Consider the following 17834-nt stretch of genomic DNA (forward strand, 5'->3'; position numbering starts at 1 on the left):
TTGTGCAAGACGGATTTTCGCAAGACCCGTTCGCATTCATGCGAACGTACGTGCCGGAGGAGAAGCGATACGATTTACCCGGGATGCATCGCGCGCGTGCATCTGTGTAGGTATGTGCGCAAATGCGCGCATGGGATTTTACGTGAGACGTGAATAATTAAAAAGGGCACGCTTACGCCATTTTCCCGTTAATGAGTACGCGCGCAGCTGCATTTCCTTGCAATTACGCTACAAGAGAATCTTTCTCCTTCCTCTTTCCTTCCTCGACTTACCTAATTAAACTTGCAACTACAAAAACAAGTACGAAAAAAATTATATTTATTGCGAACGGTGAGCTCCCCCTCCAAATTTTTAATCCTTTCACGTTCTTACATATTTTATGTTATCATGTTTTTTTCTCATATATTAATTCCTCTCCCTCGTCTCCTTTTCTGTTTTCCTTTCCTTTTTTTTTCGATTAAATTTTCCAAAAGTCAACGAGAAGGATCACTTCGATCTCGTTTGACTTGAACTTTTCGGAGAGATAGCTCGCATATGTGGGAATCGCTTGTATAATCGGTCGGCACTTCCACGTTTCACGAGCGCGGGCTCGCGTATCACGCACGTAAGAACCGCGGCTTCACGCGCGTGCGTTTATGCAACATTCCGGCGCAAATGTGTGTGCGCGCCCGCGCCTGTAAGGATGAGGATCGTCGTGTCGATGTGCTCGTATCCAATGTGCCCGGGGCATGAGGCCCGCGACACTGTCGTGAGTGAAAGTTATGCCGTCTTCTCTAGGGTTCATGTGTAGCATCGGCATGACCTACGATTATAAATCGTCTTCGATTTACAGTAGCTTCGGGGAATAAAAATTATTTGTTTCCTGTGCTAAAAAAGGAAATACCGAATTTTGCTGATTAAACCAAATGCAAGCTAATGATAATTTAATTACTTCGATTGCAAACAGATTGAAAGAAATTTCGCAACTCGAGAAAAAAGAAAGATTTATATTGGAGATGAATCATATTGCATTACGACATATATCTGACGATCTCGTCGATTTTCATTTTACAGGCTCTTTTTATTCGAGATCTTTTACTTTCGATTTTCCTTTTTATTCCTATATATTTTATTACCTTCGATTTTATAAGAAGAGTTTCAGAGAAGTTAGCCTAAATCTACGTTGAGTGAGCAGATTATGTGAAAGATGAATGCCCGCGTTTCCACACGAGAGAGTTAATTTTATCGTAGAGAGGCGCATTGACAAAGGAAAAGTGATGATTCACGGTATGATGTTCGAATAGAATTTCCTTTCCGGATGCATCATATTGCGCGTTACGTATGCAAAATTAATGCGTATTCTCTGTAACGCGAAGAGCAAACTATTCCGCTGTGCATCCTCTTCCAAGACTTAAATTGTGCAGATGGCCTTTCCAACGGATTAATATGAAATATTTATTATTGGTATGATTATTAATGGTTGTTAATGACAAAACGCTCAGCCGCAAAAATCAACCGTATGAAAAATATGCATGCAGGAATTTATATAGACGTTGGAAAGGAGCGCGAGTAGGAAACGAGGTATATGGTCGTCACTTCAGAACTATCAAACGGGGGATTCTACGTTATATAAGTGAGAGGCGCGTATCGCAGTGATGAGTGGATAATTTTCTTTTTCGCACGGAGTTGCGCCGGAGTATGCACAGTATGTCACAATAACCGCGGGCAGCCCCTTCGCCGTACGTGTACGTGTAATTAAGATCTCGAGTGCCTGCTTAATTCGCCACAAATACGTTAATTACGCCCACGGGAACAACTGGTGCACTATGCTCTCGGAGAGAGATAGATTATTTAAATTAATTAGCAGCAATACGAAAATCACCATTTCTCGATCGCAACGGAGAAATACAAAATAATTCGCGATCGAGATCGCAAATCTTTTAATTTTGCGCGCGTAATGTCATCTATCTATAAATTATATCTATTATTTAAAAAACTTAGATTAAGAAAGATGTCATCTCATGTAAAATATATGTCATTATCTCCCGTATCATAATGACATATCCACCGTTTTAACGACGTTTGCGCAAAATCTTGAACATGCCTGACATATATATTGTAATGTGCAGTCCCTTAAGCAATGCGTTGTGAGTGTGTGTTTAATTTGAGTCTACAATGTATATTTAATGTCTACAATGTACATCTAAGAATTTAAGACTGAAATTGAGGCCATGATTTAACAATAAGACTGAGAAAGTAATTGTAACCGATTCAACTATCAATCGCTGACTAATCGCTTTAATTGCTGCCTCTTTCCGGTTCACTTGTCGAGCGACGTTCTTGCGCACAATTATAAACGAGAAACGGGACACCATCCTACTTTTGCAGCAACATATGGAACCAATATAAATAAGTATTAATAATACCTTATCTTGCGATCTATTAATTAATATTTAATCACATAAACATGAAAAGTAGGATAAACATTATATAATGTTCGATGATAATATGGACATTATTTGTCAATCGCCGTTAATGCAGTAACAATGTACAAATTTTGAATGATTTTTATTGATAATATTGTCAGATATGTCTTTGCTAATAAAGAGAGAGAGAGTTGTAATAGGGGATTGTCATGTCATCGTGATGACAATCACATTAATGAGCGAGAAGAGTGTCTAATGAATTTTCGAGATATCCTATATGGTCTGCTGTCATCAGAAGGAAGATTATCTGTATATGTATGCTATGTATGCATTCAAACCAATAGAATATATTATTTTAATAATTTTTGCCAAATTCAGTAAAATCTCTTTTTGCGATATAGAAGAAATACATAGAATTTTTAATTTTATTATGAAATTGAATTTTTAGATTCTATTGTAAGACTGAAATACATGAACAAAGTAAAATTTGGATTCGACGGAAGATGCACGTGCACCGGTTAGTGTATTGAGAAGAAGCGATCAGTGTGAGAAGGCCGTCGAAGAGAATCGCTGTGAAGGAGAGTGATTTTCAGGACGATCGAATACCGGGACGATCGGGTCTCGGTGCCTCATCTCGTCTTCAGAGGCATACGGCCTTTGCTTTCACTTTCTCACGTGGTAGAGGATGAGCAGACACCCTCTCTCTCTTCGTACCGTCGCCGCGAGGCTAAATTACTTGCTAGCCGGCTAATCCGGTGGTCATTGTGCGCTAAAGGCGTCAAAAACAAATGCTGAAGAATGGCATTTGGAAAATTCGTATTTATTAATCTCGCACGTCTTGTGCAGAACGAGAAAATGATGCCATGCATGAAAGCGTGCAGAGATATCGCGAAAACAAAGTTACGCAATAGGTCACGATAAATTAGAACAAGCTAGAGTTGGACGATTTCGAAGGAAACCTTGCCAAAAAAGATCAAAATAAAGTGGAAAAAATTAATTTAGTTCTTAATGTATAATATACATACGCAATGGATATTTTTAATATTACGTAATTATAATATTAACATCAATTATTAAATTAAAATCCATTCACTTTCTCTCGGATCAAGATGCTGCATACACAAACATGTATTACGTAACAGGTGTCACAGGTCGAGATGGATCGTAAAGGATCGATTTGTTCGACTGTAGCTTCGCACACCGTTATCACGGTATGCCACATGTAGTAATTTATTTTATGTATTTATTATTAGAAATTCCACTCTTTCAATATTTCGTAAGCCCTTTCGAAAAAAAATGGCATTTGAAACATAGAATATAGAAGGATAGTTATCCGTTTGCTAATGCTCTATCCCCATCCTAATTTATATCTGAATATAATAATTATTGTCATTATTGAAAAGCAAATTTGGACATTCATATTGCGTAATTAATTTTAATTTTATTTAAAAGTTAATCTAACAATCGCTTTTCGTTCGAATCTTCTATACTCGATCAATCTCGTTGTTACACTTTTCCGTTCTTCTCTCGTCAAACGCGCAAATCATTCTCCGTCTGAAGGTGTGTAAACTTCACGGGGGATATCCTCGGCAAATGCGTTCGTGGAACGCACGTGTATTATAATGCAGAGGTGGAGGACGTTCCTGACAAAAATCTCGACACTTTCACTATCTGGAATCGAAGTGCGTGACAGGGGGGAAGGGAGGGGGACGGCCAACAGTTTGGAAAAACGGGGAACTTGGTTCGTTATTGGCCGTATCTCAAGGCTAACCCGCGCGGAAGATGCGCACCGGATCGCATGCACGGACGTGTGCGCCTGACGGAAGTCAGATGTACCCGCATACGCTTAGCACCTTTTTTGCATCCGCTTAAGAAACCTTGCGGCGCGGATACCTTGTTCGGAGAGTCGGTCGACAATCTTGAAACGCGAGAGTTATAGAGTCGAGCCGCGAACGGAAACGCGTGTCTGTTTGCGCAACGTATGTATTTTTAGAGGAGAAAGGTATCGAGAATCGCAACAATCGTGTCTGAAAAATGCCTGTGTTGAGTAGAATTTTTCGACGGCACAAGCCGTCGCAGACTAATGGACCAGCAGTTGTTTAAAGAGATAACGTTTCCTCGGGAAGAAGATTATTTTGATTGGGTAAAAGCAATGTTATTCGAAATGTACATGAGCGCGCATTACGCTTAGAACAATTCTACAACTTTAAAACGAACGGATATAATATACAATAAAATAAAATAATTGACTTTCTAAGGATATCGATTATAATCAAGGATGCTGCGCATCCGTACTTCGCGAAAGTACCAGGCCAATGATGGCACTACGAGAAAAATGGTTCACTGAAACCTTTGACCTTCCGCGCTTTCTCCGTGAGCATGCCGGCGGTCTGCCGCAGGATTTGTCATGCTCTTTGAAATTCACCAATGATTCAATATCGGCAAGTTTGGCCTTTAAATGGTAGTTAAAAGTTAGGAAAGAGAGAGAGAGAGAGAGAGAGAGAGAATGAGAGACGCGAAGTTTTTAATAATTACCAACGGAAACTCGCGAGAAGATCGCGCAAGTGAGGACGATAAGGGTGCGTCCATTCAGTTCGTTTTCCTAATTGCCACGGACTCGGGGAATTATTCTACATGTATTTAATGAGGGACAATTTATGTTCCTTAGTGGCGAGACTAATGACTCCTACGTGTAAGATTACTTGGGGAAGCAAATATCACGGTATAGCGCAGCTTCTTGCGGGTTACTATACTTGCCGGGAGAACGAAGCGTCCCGGAGATTCCGCATATGCTCGGGTAAATTAATGTAAAATTTCGAGTTGGAAATTTAATAATTAAATCTCACAAAACTTTAGACTAATGTCCAATACGTGCGCGATTATTTCTAGAATAAACGGCAAAACTTTTGAAACGGATTTCTCTCAAACCGAAATGTGTGTTTACGATAAAACGAGGAATTAGTGAGTGCATCTCATTATGCAAAGATTCAATAAATGTTAAAGAGGACTCGATAAATTATAATAATTTATTCAAAAACTTTTTTTCATAAATGATATATAACAAGACTATCTCGATGAGATATTAAGATTTACATTTTCTCAAGGCAAATTTCAATTCCGGTATTTTAAATGTGAAATTTTTTAATATCTCGCTCATCGCGATCAACTTTCTCGATTTTCGGAACTCCGCCAGTTTTTGAAAGTCCGCTTTAATTAAGTTCTCATAAGTTGCTTCTTAATGCGACGTATAATGTGAAATGAAGTAAGAAATGATTCACGAGATGATAAACCGTAATTGAAGACGTTCAGACGTTACCGTTATTATCGTCACCTGTGATTCCAAAGAATCCTTCCCTATCATTTGTTTTTATCGAACGCGAAATCTGTCGCTCACGATCGCTCGCACAGCAAGCAAGCGGCTAGAATCACCGAATAAGAGTTCTTATACGCCCACTATCGTACGACGACGAGAATCGCCTTTGTAGGTGCAAATATCGTTCCATCTACGAACGAACCGAAGACAACTTTCGCCCTCCAAGGCTGAGAAGATTCCTCGCGGCGTAGAGTCTCATCGTGGCGCGCGTAATAGAAACGGACGAACGGACGGTCATTGAAAAATATAATACTCGATTCGTTAATTACCTCATCGTTACGAGGCACGTGTATGTACGTCGGTGTCGAAACGAGCCTCTGATGGCTAACAGATATCGCGTAAGTCGACGAGATACCAGAATTAAACGCGTTTGATCTGTGATAAAAATTCTATAGGATACATTCACAAAACATTCCAATAAACTTGCTCGTCACGCGTATTTTAGCGTTTTCGAGGAACGTTAATGACGAAAGACGTAAATTTAAAGTCAGTTTATCCATACTGCTGAAAATAATTAAACCACTGTTTCGTATAAGTATATAAATCAAGATAAATATCAGCGATTAGAAAGATTGAAATATTATGTTTACGCCGAAGTTTACGCAAATTTGTTTATTAAAACGCCTTGATATTGGATATATTGAAATAAAGGTTCGAAAAATAGACATCTTTCGCGAGATGCAAAAAGACGTTAATTTCATGGGTCACAAGTCCAGCGAGAACAAGGACGATTGTGCGCAATATTCTTTAGATTTAAATTCTAAAGCTATCGTAGATTTTTTTTGCTTCTCTCTCTCTCTCTCTCTCTCTCTCTCTCTCTCACTCTCAACGCATTGCACTTGCGCGACGGCGCGCTGCAGGATGCAAGACAGGCTAAATTGCGAAATTTCAATTGTCGAGGTACGACCTCGATCTTCGTGCGACGGCGGCAAGTGAATCGGGCCACGTGATTCTTTTTGCTCGTAGACAAGTCCTTTGCACGTTCTGCGCCGCGCGTAATCTACCTTAGCTTCAAACTGCGGAAGTGACCCTATCGCATCGAAGGATCGACTGCTACAATTTCCACCTGCAACGAAACCTCTTCTTTGAACGCAAAACGATTTCTACTCGCGCGCGAGACCGTCCGTTTTAATTAGTTGCTAACCGCCCGGGATTATGTACCTAATATCAGAGAAACCTGTGAGAAAGTTTAACTTTGAAGTTCCGAGATACGCGGATCCCGAGTTTCGACAAAGGTATCTAAATGCCGGTGAAGAATTCTCTTAGTACGTGCAATTTTCGTGCAATTATCCGGCAAATTTCGCTCAGCTATTTCAAGTATCTAGCATCCTTAGAATGCAGTCCCGAATAACAGAACGGCCATCTCGAGGCCGCTCGTGGACGCCGCGCGGCGATTCGAGCGTTCTAACGACAAGGTGCTCGCTGTTCCGTCCGCCGTAATTCCTCGGATTACTGCTGGAATGCAACCGAGCACTCCTTCGATGCACCCTCCAACGAGTGCAATGAGTCGCGATCTCGCGCTGGCAAAGGCCACCAAACGACCGGTCACGCCGAACTTACGCTAACAGACGGAGACGTTCGAGAAACGTCCTATCGACGATTTAAAAGCGTGAAAAGAAAAAAACGGAAGATATGCAGAGGCAAAATATCCATGTTCGTCATTTTACGAGACTTGTAAGAACATAAAAACAAGAAGAAGCAAGAGGAAAGATCTTCTATTAATAAAATAAAATTAACCATTTAGTTTTATTGAATATTTGTGCTTGGAAATGATGCATTGTAAAATAAGATTAATTCTCACACACAGATCAATATTGAAAAGATTAAAAGACGTAAATTAATAACCATTTAATTTGTTCTTCTAAAAAAACATATCTATGAAAAAAAGTATCAACTTTAAGATTTATTTCTTGAAAGCCCTTTTTACAGATGATCTTTAATTCAGAATCGAATTATAATTATAATTTTATGCTGTATAATGCAAAAAACATTTAAAAATCAGAATATAACATATATAAAATATATATTGAAATATATAGCTTTTGTCTAAAGTGGGTTTAAGTTCTAACAACAAATAACCGCGTGAATAAAAGTGTGTCGTAGATAGAGAGAGAGAAACTATGTATCCATAGTGGCGCAATGCGAATATCCTTTCACACAAAATATATCTACTTTGAAGATCCATTAGAATAATTGTCGCTGACGGGCACATCGGCTTCTTTCTTTTATCTCTGTTGAAGGCGCACGCGATGATGTTGTCTATCGCCACACCCTCCACACACGATTCAATGCGATGTAAAACTTTCTTCTATCTATAGTGCGATACAAGACTCATCATCTACGAAAGCGATTAAACGCGAGGGAAAAAAATCGATGTCGTTAAAACGGTGTCACGAACGATTATCTCTATATATGCTACCCCGTGTATCTCTTCTAACGATATTTCCAAGTAGTCATAAATAAGAATCGACGTTGAATTTAATGATTGCCGCGCAACGCTTGCCGGCGATCCGCCTTCTATGCCTATCCTTGACGATCTTCCGAAGGGAAGCAGAATCTCGAGCTACAGAACTGCAGTTTTTTCGCTGGGCAAGTTCTTCCGCGCGTGAACAGGCGACACAATGAGCGGGCACCTACGCGTTATTATGCATCTCGCGCGCGCGCGCGGGAGAGGTCTCTTCGGGAGATGATAATGTCTCCCTCGCTTTCCCGCGCCGCGGTTTCTCCGGCACCTGAGCCGCCTACCTGCGTGGTAGTAAAACGTGTAAGTTACACGGGAGTCCGCGCGCGGTATGTGCATTATACCCACGTATAATACGTGCCATCGTCGCCGCCGTTGGCTGCTCGGCGAACGAGCCCGGTTGCCGTAAGTGACGTAACGAGAGAGACGTTACGTCCCGCATCGGACCCCGGCGCGCACCGTTCTCTTCTCCGTTAACGCGATGGGGCCCCGGATCCCTACCCCCGTCGTCCCATAGCTCAACCCGGCGAAGCCCCATCCTCCCAGAAGGCATCTTCTCCGCGCGCGCCCGCCGTCGGGCCTCTTCTCTTCTCGGGCGCGAACGTTCTCCACGCTGCTGCAGTCGCGTCCGCGAGTCTGATCGCGCAGGTAACGCGTAGGAGTGCGAATCAAGTCCGAGAAGCCGAGTGAATCCGGAGAGAAGAAACATCCAGGGAGCCCGAAGAAAAAATAAATATGGAGTCGACGAGACGGTATCTCGTCCTAATCTCGGGTACGTGCAATTAATACAGAGTGGAGTTCAACCGTCGAAGTGGAATATGGAAATCGTCACGGAATTAAAAGCTTTTAATAAAGCTTGCGATTTATCGTATCGTCAAATATTTAAAAAAGTTGATTTCAAAGAATTTTATTCAATATGATAACTTAAGTGATTTCTGATTCAAAACTGCGTTCGTAGAAATCAGTCATACTTTCGATCGAAGCAATCTCCGTGCATGCGGTTACGGTTATATATATCTTCTATTATAGACGCTGATATCCCCAAATAGAAAGGTGTATCGATATCCATTGAAACTATCGCTATTTATCTTCGTAATTCGCGCGAAAAGACGCGCTCGCTGTTTGAACGTTTAAGCTGTCGTGCGTTTGCAATACGAATATCAACGATGAGATCGAGAATTTGGAAAATTGTATAATAGCGAAGAATTTTTTTATGGCAGATTTTATGAGCATGTAACATTTAAAATAAAATGAAAAAATCGCGGATCGCATATTGATACGAGAATGTATCTTGTTAATGTATTCGGTTGTTCTAAATTTATAATATGCATTCGATTATATTAAGAAATATTTGGAAATATAAATAATAAAATATTAATAAATGTAAATAGATATTCGTAATAAATTATTATCGTTTCTGTTGTTTTTCTAGTTTTCTCGATTTTTTTTTAATAAATTATAATTTTCCGCCATCATTTTTTACTTGATAAATTTTTTACATAATATATTTCGATATCGATTATACATGAGAGTATCGCAGAATATCGTAAAACTCGGGATTTTGCCGTGTATTTCAGTGGGAATATTATGGAGTTGCGTATTAGGTCTGCAACGACCACCACCGAGGTATTCTCAGCAATACATGCCGGAAACCTCGTTCTCCTGTCGCAACAAGATTGTCGGCAGCTATTACGCGGACCCTGAGACCGACTGCCAAGTCTTCCATGTCTGTGTCTCTGTGGCTGGCACTATTCAGGATTATAAGTGAGTGCTCTACATTACGATCTTGATAAGTGAGGATAAATTCTTGTCGGTCTTTTATCACCAACAGTAAGCAGGCATTCGTGTATCGCGCATTAAAGAATGTCAAATAATATATGGCATTTCAAATAAATATATAGCTGGAATTTCAAATTAAATGTTAAAGGTTACGATATTTAGAGCCAATCACTGAGTTCGCAGAATCAATTAATTATCTTTTACTTAGGTTCCTCTGTCCCAACGACACCGCTTTCGATCAAGAGAGTCAAACCTGCGCGGACTGGTACGATGTAGATTGCGAGGCCGCGACTCTCTATTACGCCAGCGATAACTTCGATTTATACAGAATCGGTTCCGGTCTGGAGTCCGTGAGCTACGACAACTTGCGTAGCTCCGACGCCGAGCCCCAGGATCATCTTCAGCGCAGCGAGACCAGCGACGCGGTACGATCCTCCGCGAACACGGTGAATCGAGTATCCTCGTCCAACTACAACAATCGCGAGGTACTGCGAAGTAGCAGTAGCGGCAATTTCTACAACAGAAACAACAAGGAAGACGAATACGAGAACGAGAAATCGTATAAGGAGGATCAAGAGGCCGCCAAGAAGAAGGTCAGCGGCGTCAGAAAGGTCAGCAGGAAGCAACAGTACACCGGTAACGGTAGCAACAACTATTCGCCAACGACCACCACGTCGGCGCCAGTCGTATCCAATCATCAGAACACCTACAACGGCAATTATTACAACAATTACAATCAACGATCCACGACATACGTTTCGTCAACGACCGCCCGACCTCAAGAGAACTACAACAGCAGGAATCAGAATACGCAAAGATACAGCGTACCGTCGTCCACGTATCGACCTACCACGACGTACCAGGATACGTACAGTAACCACCAGTCACCCAGCACGACTGCCAGAACAACTCCGAACAGCGTCTACAACACGAACCTCTACAACGTCTATAACTCAAATAACTACAATCAACAGAACACTGGCAGTTCCGTTCAAGCCACGACGCTGAAACCGACCTACAGTCCAAAGATTTATCAATACGCGCAATCCACCACCGTTCAGCCGAGTACTAATTACCAGACCAGCGATTACACCAATCACCAACAGAGGAACTACAACAACATCCAACGAGGAAGCAGCGCGGCAGTTGCATATCAGTCCACCACGCCCGCGCCTACCGTTTATAACAATAATTACAACAACAATAACAACAACAACAACAACAATGGCCAGTACAGACCAGCTACGTCCACCAGTCAGGACATTCCCCAGACCACCGCCAAATATTACGCCAACAATTTCGCGAGCAATAGCTACGCGCCCACCACTTACAGCCCGGCAACGAAGAAATATGTGAACGTGGACAACACTGTCGCGCAGACCGCCTTGAGGAACAACGACAACGGCCAATATTACGACAAAACGAGCCAAGCGGTCAAGCCCTCCACTCAGTACTACGATAGCACGAAAACGCCCAAGAAAGCGACTCAATATAACAATTACGACAACGCGAGCAGCGGCAAGTCGTATTACATCGAAACAAGCACGGGCAGCTACAACCTCGCGAGATCTTCCGCAGGGATCGGTTTCAGTCCCGCGAGTATCAACCATCTCGCCGAGTCGCCGAGGACCACGCCAGTACCAAGGTAAACTTCCGACTTCCTTTTGTGATAGCCAACAAATTTAAATCTGTCCAAAAAAATTGTAACGTCGCTCAAATTCACGTTCAACCCTAAATCGCGCCAACGACGTTTATAAATACCAAAATATTACTAATTTAAAATGAAAAGTATTATCTAGAAAAGAAGATAATTTTATCGATGCACAAGGGAGGGGGATTTTTTGTAACTCTCGATCGAATTTTATCTTCGTAAGATAATTTTATAGATCGCCCTTGATATTGGGAGATCAATCGCAATGTTCTTTCTCTTGTTGCAGACGACCTTCTATCGCTACCACCTATAACCCGAATAGCTTTAGTCCCAACGCTCAGAGGGCCGTTCAACCGACGACGACGCCGCGTGGGGTTACCTACGTCAGCGGATCCGCGAGGCCGTTCTCGTCGACGACTAGATTACCCAGCAGCAGTAGCAGCAGCAGCGGCGGCGGCGGCAGCAGCACGACAGCGCGACCGAAATCGGGCAAGAAGAACGATTACGATTACGCGTACTACGATAACACGGGTGGCCTGGAGTACGACGGGGTCGACCTCGAGCACGTCACCAGCAACAAAGAATCCACGAAAATCGCGAGGAATTAAAAACAGTCTCGCCTCGTTATCGCGTCGAATCCCTTGAGTCTCGTCGATACCAGTGATGTAAAATATTGAGGAGCAAGTATCTCCTTGTAGTTTCAAGTATAGGTATTTTTTTTTAATACCTATATGGTTATACCTAGATATATATATATATATTTTGCAACGAAACTGTATTCGTAGACAGATTTATTATTTTCGAATATTTATTCTCGAGGTACATCTTTTAAAGAAACACTTGATCACATTTCAAATCAGCTTATATAATCAAACATAATAAAATTATAAAGATGAAGCTTTTAATTAGCTGAAATTAGGTGTACTTTTAAAGTATCTATACCTAGATACTAAAAGTAAAAGTACTTTTTACATCACTGATCGATAGGAGGAATTAATCCTTGTGAATTATTGTTTATTAGTGGCCAGTCATCGTCAAAATCGGTCTTCGATTAAGATTACTCGCGCAAAGAGACGCGAGAGAGAAAGCATATAAATATTGAATACCGATTTTGACAGAAAAAAAAAAGAATCATCGATCGATATTGATCCACTTAAATGCGTATATGTTCAATCGAGATTTGACGGCCCGTCCGCCGTTATTAACAATATAATTTCGTAGTTCAGTATTCTAGGCTAATTGTTTATATATATCTACGATGCTTAATCCGCGCAGTATTAAGCATCGATGTATTGATATTACAAACGTTAAGAAATTCTGAACAATGTTAGCGCAAAAGATTGTTTCGCCGACATTAATCTTTCCCCTTTTACCTCGCCGCGTAAAAGAAAGTATCGAGATAACCGATTATTAATAATGCTCATTATCTTTACTATTGGTACAGTAGTGCGAAGTTTGATTGTCGAATCGTTAAATTTCTCACATATTTTGTGCATGCGTATCGACAAAAGCCTGCACGAAACGTGTTCAGATTTAAGATTGTTCAATTACCTGCGTCCCCGCCCCTGGAAGTATACGTACTGAGTGTATATACACTATAATTATTTTAATTAAGAAAAGCATTAAAAGCCTGGTTTATTATTTCATCCTTTCTTAACAATAGTCTAGCGTTTTTTTTCCTCCTATCATATTCATAAAAAATTGAATTTCAACCTACGCACACGAACATAATTCGTTTATCAAATATAAAGTATTATTTTCTTTAAATTATCTATTAGTATAGTTTTTAGCAATATCGTGCGTAGCGTTTTCGGATAGATCTCGATATTTCGCGTCTATCCCATGTAAATATACGTGTGAATACAAAAAAGCATATGTACAAAACGTCGTAGCGCCAAAATGTGTGCCATAGACATAATATCTACGGACTTTTTAGCACTTCGAGGTTTTGTACATATGCTTTTTTGTATTCATACGTATATTTATTTACGCGCGGGGGACTCCATCTACGCCGAGCAATCGCTACAAAACATCACGACTTTTCTCGGCACTTTTTTTATTTCCTACTACAAGCCTATTTTATTACTGCATACATAGTACCAAGATCGTAATTTTGACTTTGATTAGACAAGTGATTTTTATAATCACTATACATAGTATTAGTCCAACCAATCATAGTGATTTCTTCTGCTTGAATCAACAAGCAACAATCGCAGTTACAACAGAAAATAATCGCAATTACTATATTGCAATGCTAAAATTTATTATATCGCACATTTCAATTAATTCATTCGCCCAATCAGTTTGCGAGTATACTACGGTCGCACGAAGTTCACTTGACAAAACTGTCGCCCTAACTGCGGCTTAATATATCTGCGCACAGGTCGCGCGCGCGATCTTACGATCTCACGGAGTTCACCTGACAAAACTGTCGCTCGTTTGCACTACCAACGACAATATACGATTAGTATCTAAGCATAATAATATATCAATGGTGCAATTATTTTTCTCGTGCCAAAATCCGCCATCGATATTCTTCACGTGGAGAGCGAGCATAATTCCATCAATTCCATCAATTCCATCAATGTTATAATATTTAACACCTTACCTTGTACACGACGAACTACCGTCCCTAGCAAATCATCAGTTATCATCGTCGGTCGACAGGCTCGTCGTCGGCGTCGATCCATCCGTAGATCCGCGTCGGTCCGTCTGCAAATTCGACACTTTTAGATAGCATAACACATTTTTAGGCAAAAAATAACAAACGGATAGGAAATCTGATAGCCCTAGACAGACTCACTTATTTTTCTCATACGTGAATGACTCACTGGGGTAATACGTTACCCCTAACTTGTACCGCGTGTATAATATTTCCAGAATGTTCTTAGAAAACTTTATAATAGATAATTTTGTTTGTTGTTTAATAGGGAAGACGATAGTAGTCATCAATTGGCGGTAGTAAAAAAAAAACAGTAAAAAAATTTCGAAAAACAAAACAAAGAACCAAAAATTTGGCTGAAATGATGCAAATTTGAATTTCGCGTGGGGTAACGTATTACCCCAGTGAGTCTGTCTAGGGATAAATTTCCCCTCAAAGTGATATTAATATGCAATTAGAAAGTCGGGGAGAAAACAAGAAAAGATGAAAGTATAAAAAGTTCAATTATAAAAAACGAACCTGCTACCTTCTCCAGTAACGTCCCGGTAGGCGAAGCGTCCACAAAAAAATGACCGGTTTCGCTTCGCACCCGAATATCGCGAAGAGCGCAGTCGATAGAGCTTTTGCAGAACGACGATCGAGGTATACATATACGTACGTGATAACGATTGCACGCTCATCGCTTGATGAGTAAAGTAAATCGAGGCACGCGAGTGTGACGCGAGAATGAGAAATGCCGATCTCGGCTTTGAGCGAACGGCAGCGGGCCGCCGAAACTCGAAATTAATCAACCACTCGCGACGTCGACGAACCGAGAGTCTATACTGCTCTTCCGTAGCTAACGCTAGATATTTAACCCGCTACGACGAACGTCGGACGTCCTAGGAGACAGCCGACGGTGAATCTTTCGCGCGCGAGCTCCACTTTGGGATGTAATCGCGAAAGATCCGCGGAACAACGCGAATTGCGCGTCGCGCGACGCGGCTCCGACTCCGACACTCCGGCCGCAATGATGCCCGCAATTCCGAATCTGGTTGCGATTCTCGAAGTCTCGGGGTTGGTCGCGATTCTCGAGGTATCGAAAGCGTGTGACGTCACGACGAGTCACCTGCTGACCGTGAAGCTGGCCATGGTCTACTATTCTCATATACGGCGTCAATTAAGCGTGCTTCAGGTCGTTCGTTCGTTCGTCTTAGGTGGGGCAGCTCGAGAAATTCAGGTATTTCTTTAATTTGTACTTCTCGCGCGAAATTTCTTATTTTACTTCTATCACGAATTACATAATCGCGTCACAGCGTGGGTGTGAAATGGAGAAGGGAGTCGAAACGTTGGGAGCTGTGTTCGCGACGTAACAAGTAAGATCCGAAAGAGGGAAAGATCACTGAAAACTTTTACTAATTCCGACAGAAATCGCGAAGAATATACCGTCACACTTCGTAGATATATTCTTTTTACGAACACCTCGACGTTCCGTTTGATATCGGGGAATTTAAGCCGTTGCATAATCCTCGTCGGTTTTGAGGTTATTTCACAGAAACTTGAATGTTTTCGTCTTGAACTATTTATTTCCTGTGTCGTTAGTCACTATGTCGCACTTTATGACTGTCCTTTTCTCTACACTTTTACGAAGATTTTTATATATATCTCTCTTCTTTTTTTGTTGTTAGAAAATCAGACATGGGCAATGCTCTTACCGCAGCATCGGTATCGGCTGCTGACGTGATAGCACCGTTGTCTCAACAAATCACCAAGCCAGAATCTCACAGGACGAAGGAGAAACAGACTCAACCGCCGCCGGAATGTCCCATGCACAAGTCGGGTCAATTTAACACTATAAATTATGCCAGCGAGTGTCCGATGGACAAAATGGACGCGAGTGAAATAAATCCATTGAATATGGTACGTATAATGGAAGATTTCTTTTATCGGTCAATGAATACTTGTTTAATCATACAGCATTAATCTCCTTTGTGGATACCATTATAGATGCCACCGGGAAATCAGCAACCTGCTCCAGACCAACCGTTTCCTTTGCCGACCGACAGACAGGTTTCGTCGATACCTAAAGCAACCGGGCACGAGGGAGAATTTTGGGTGTATCCCTCCCAACAAATGTTCTGGAATGCTATGCTGAGGAAGGGATGGCGATGGAAAAACGAAGATATCTGCCAGAAAGATATGGACGATATAATAAAAATTCACAACGCCAATAACGAACAGGCGTGGCAAGAGGTTCTCAAATGGGAGGCCCTTCACGCGCGAGAGTGCGGCAGTCCCAAGCTGCGCAGCTTCGGTGGAAAAGCGTCCAAATACTCTCCACGTGCGCGTATTCGCTATTGGTTAGGGTACGTTGCTTTATTGTAATCTCAATTCTATAAATTTTGAGCTACACAGTCGCTACACAGTCTTTACAGTGCTGTACAAAATATATTATACTTACAGATATGAACTGCCATTCGACCGACACGATTGGATCATAGATCGCTGTGGTAAAGACGTAAGATATATTATTGATTACTATGACGGTGGGAAAGTCAACGAGAAGTACACATTCGCGTTACTCGATGTGAGACCTGCGATGGATTCGTGGGAGAATATCTGGGATCGGATGAAAGTGACATGGTGGCGTTGGAGATACCAATCCAACGACGAACCAGTGTCTGCCATAGTGCATTAGTTTGGGAATTAATGCCAATGTAAAATGTGCTAGCCCGAAAAACTTTTATTGAATTGATAATTAATGCCTTAATGGTCACGCAACATAACGCTTATTGTGTGGTGAGAAAAATCGCGTTACACATATAACTTATCTGTACATAATTTACATCCATAAGTATCATAAATACAAGTTCATGATATTTAGTTTAAAGAATATCAAATATTAAAGCGGATTAAAAAGTATTCGTACATAATAATAAATTTTATATATACATATATATTTTACAAATATGTATATACGTGTGTACACATACCTTTTTCGCCCATTACGCAAAAATCTATTAAAATTAATCTGCAGTGTTAAACAATCACTGAAAATTTCATAAAACTAGAAAAAGAATTTAATTGCGAATTCGTTCTAAATCATAGAATTGTACTTGAATCGTGTATTGTACATTTGATCCATATAAAACATTTTTAAATACTTAATTTTGTGATTGTGAGTTACTTTGTTAATATTGTAACATTTAGGAACTTACTGCCAATATTAACATCGAATATTCTCTATTTAAGCCTTAACGTTAAGTATCCAAAGATTAGATAAAAGAATTATACTGTATATACATGTAAATTATGATGTTAATTCTTCATGAGTGCATATTTCTAATTTCATATTAATGACTATATTATTTATTAAAATTTAATAATTACTGCCTTTTCCCTTATCATATAAAGCGAGAAAAATATAAGAATTGCACTTATGAATGGACTTCAAACTATTTCATTGAAAAAAAATGTTGCAATAAATCAATCAGAAAATATTAGACAATTCATATCTTCGTTGC

General features: G+C 40.7%; 2 protein-coding genes across 2 annotated transcripts; both read left to right on the plus strand.

Moving 5' to 3' along the window:
* Positions 1–8480: 8480 nt before the first annotated feature.
* On the plus strand, positions 8481–13331 carry LOC139816439 (uncharacterized). The gene is made up of 4 exons (XM_071783931.1): positions 8481–9011; positions 9817–10003; positions 10227–11663; positions 11956–13331. Exons 1-4 carry the CDS (start codon positions 8975–8977, stop codon positions 12275–12277), a joined length of 1983 nt encoding a protein of 660 aa, XP_071640032.1. The 5' UTR covers positions 8481–8974; the 3' UTR covers positions 12278–13331.
* A 2061-nt stretch (positions 13332–15392) lies between these two features.
* On the plus strand, positions 15393–17478 carry Cchl (Cytochrome c heme lyase). Its single transcript, XM_071782998.1, has 4 exons — positions 15393–15550; positions 15999–16230; positions 16318–16676; positions 16774–17478. The coding sequence occupies exons 2-4, from the start codon at positions 16009–16011 to the stop codon at positions 17006–17008; spliced, it is 816 nt and encodes a 271-aa protein (XP_071639099.1). The 5' UTR covers positions 15393–15550; positions 15999–16008; the 3' UTR covers positions 17009–17478.
* Positions 17479–17834: the final 356 nt, after the last annotated feature.

This window comes from Temnothorax longispinosus, chromosome 7 (genome assembly GCF_030848805.1).
Source record: "Temnothorax longispinosus isolate EJ_2023e chromosome 7, Tlon_JGU_v1, whole genome shotgun sequence".
NCBI classification, from domain to species: domain Eukaryota; kingdom Metazoa; phylum Arthropoda; class Insecta; order Hymenoptera; family Formicidae; genus Temnothorax; species Temnothorax longispinosus.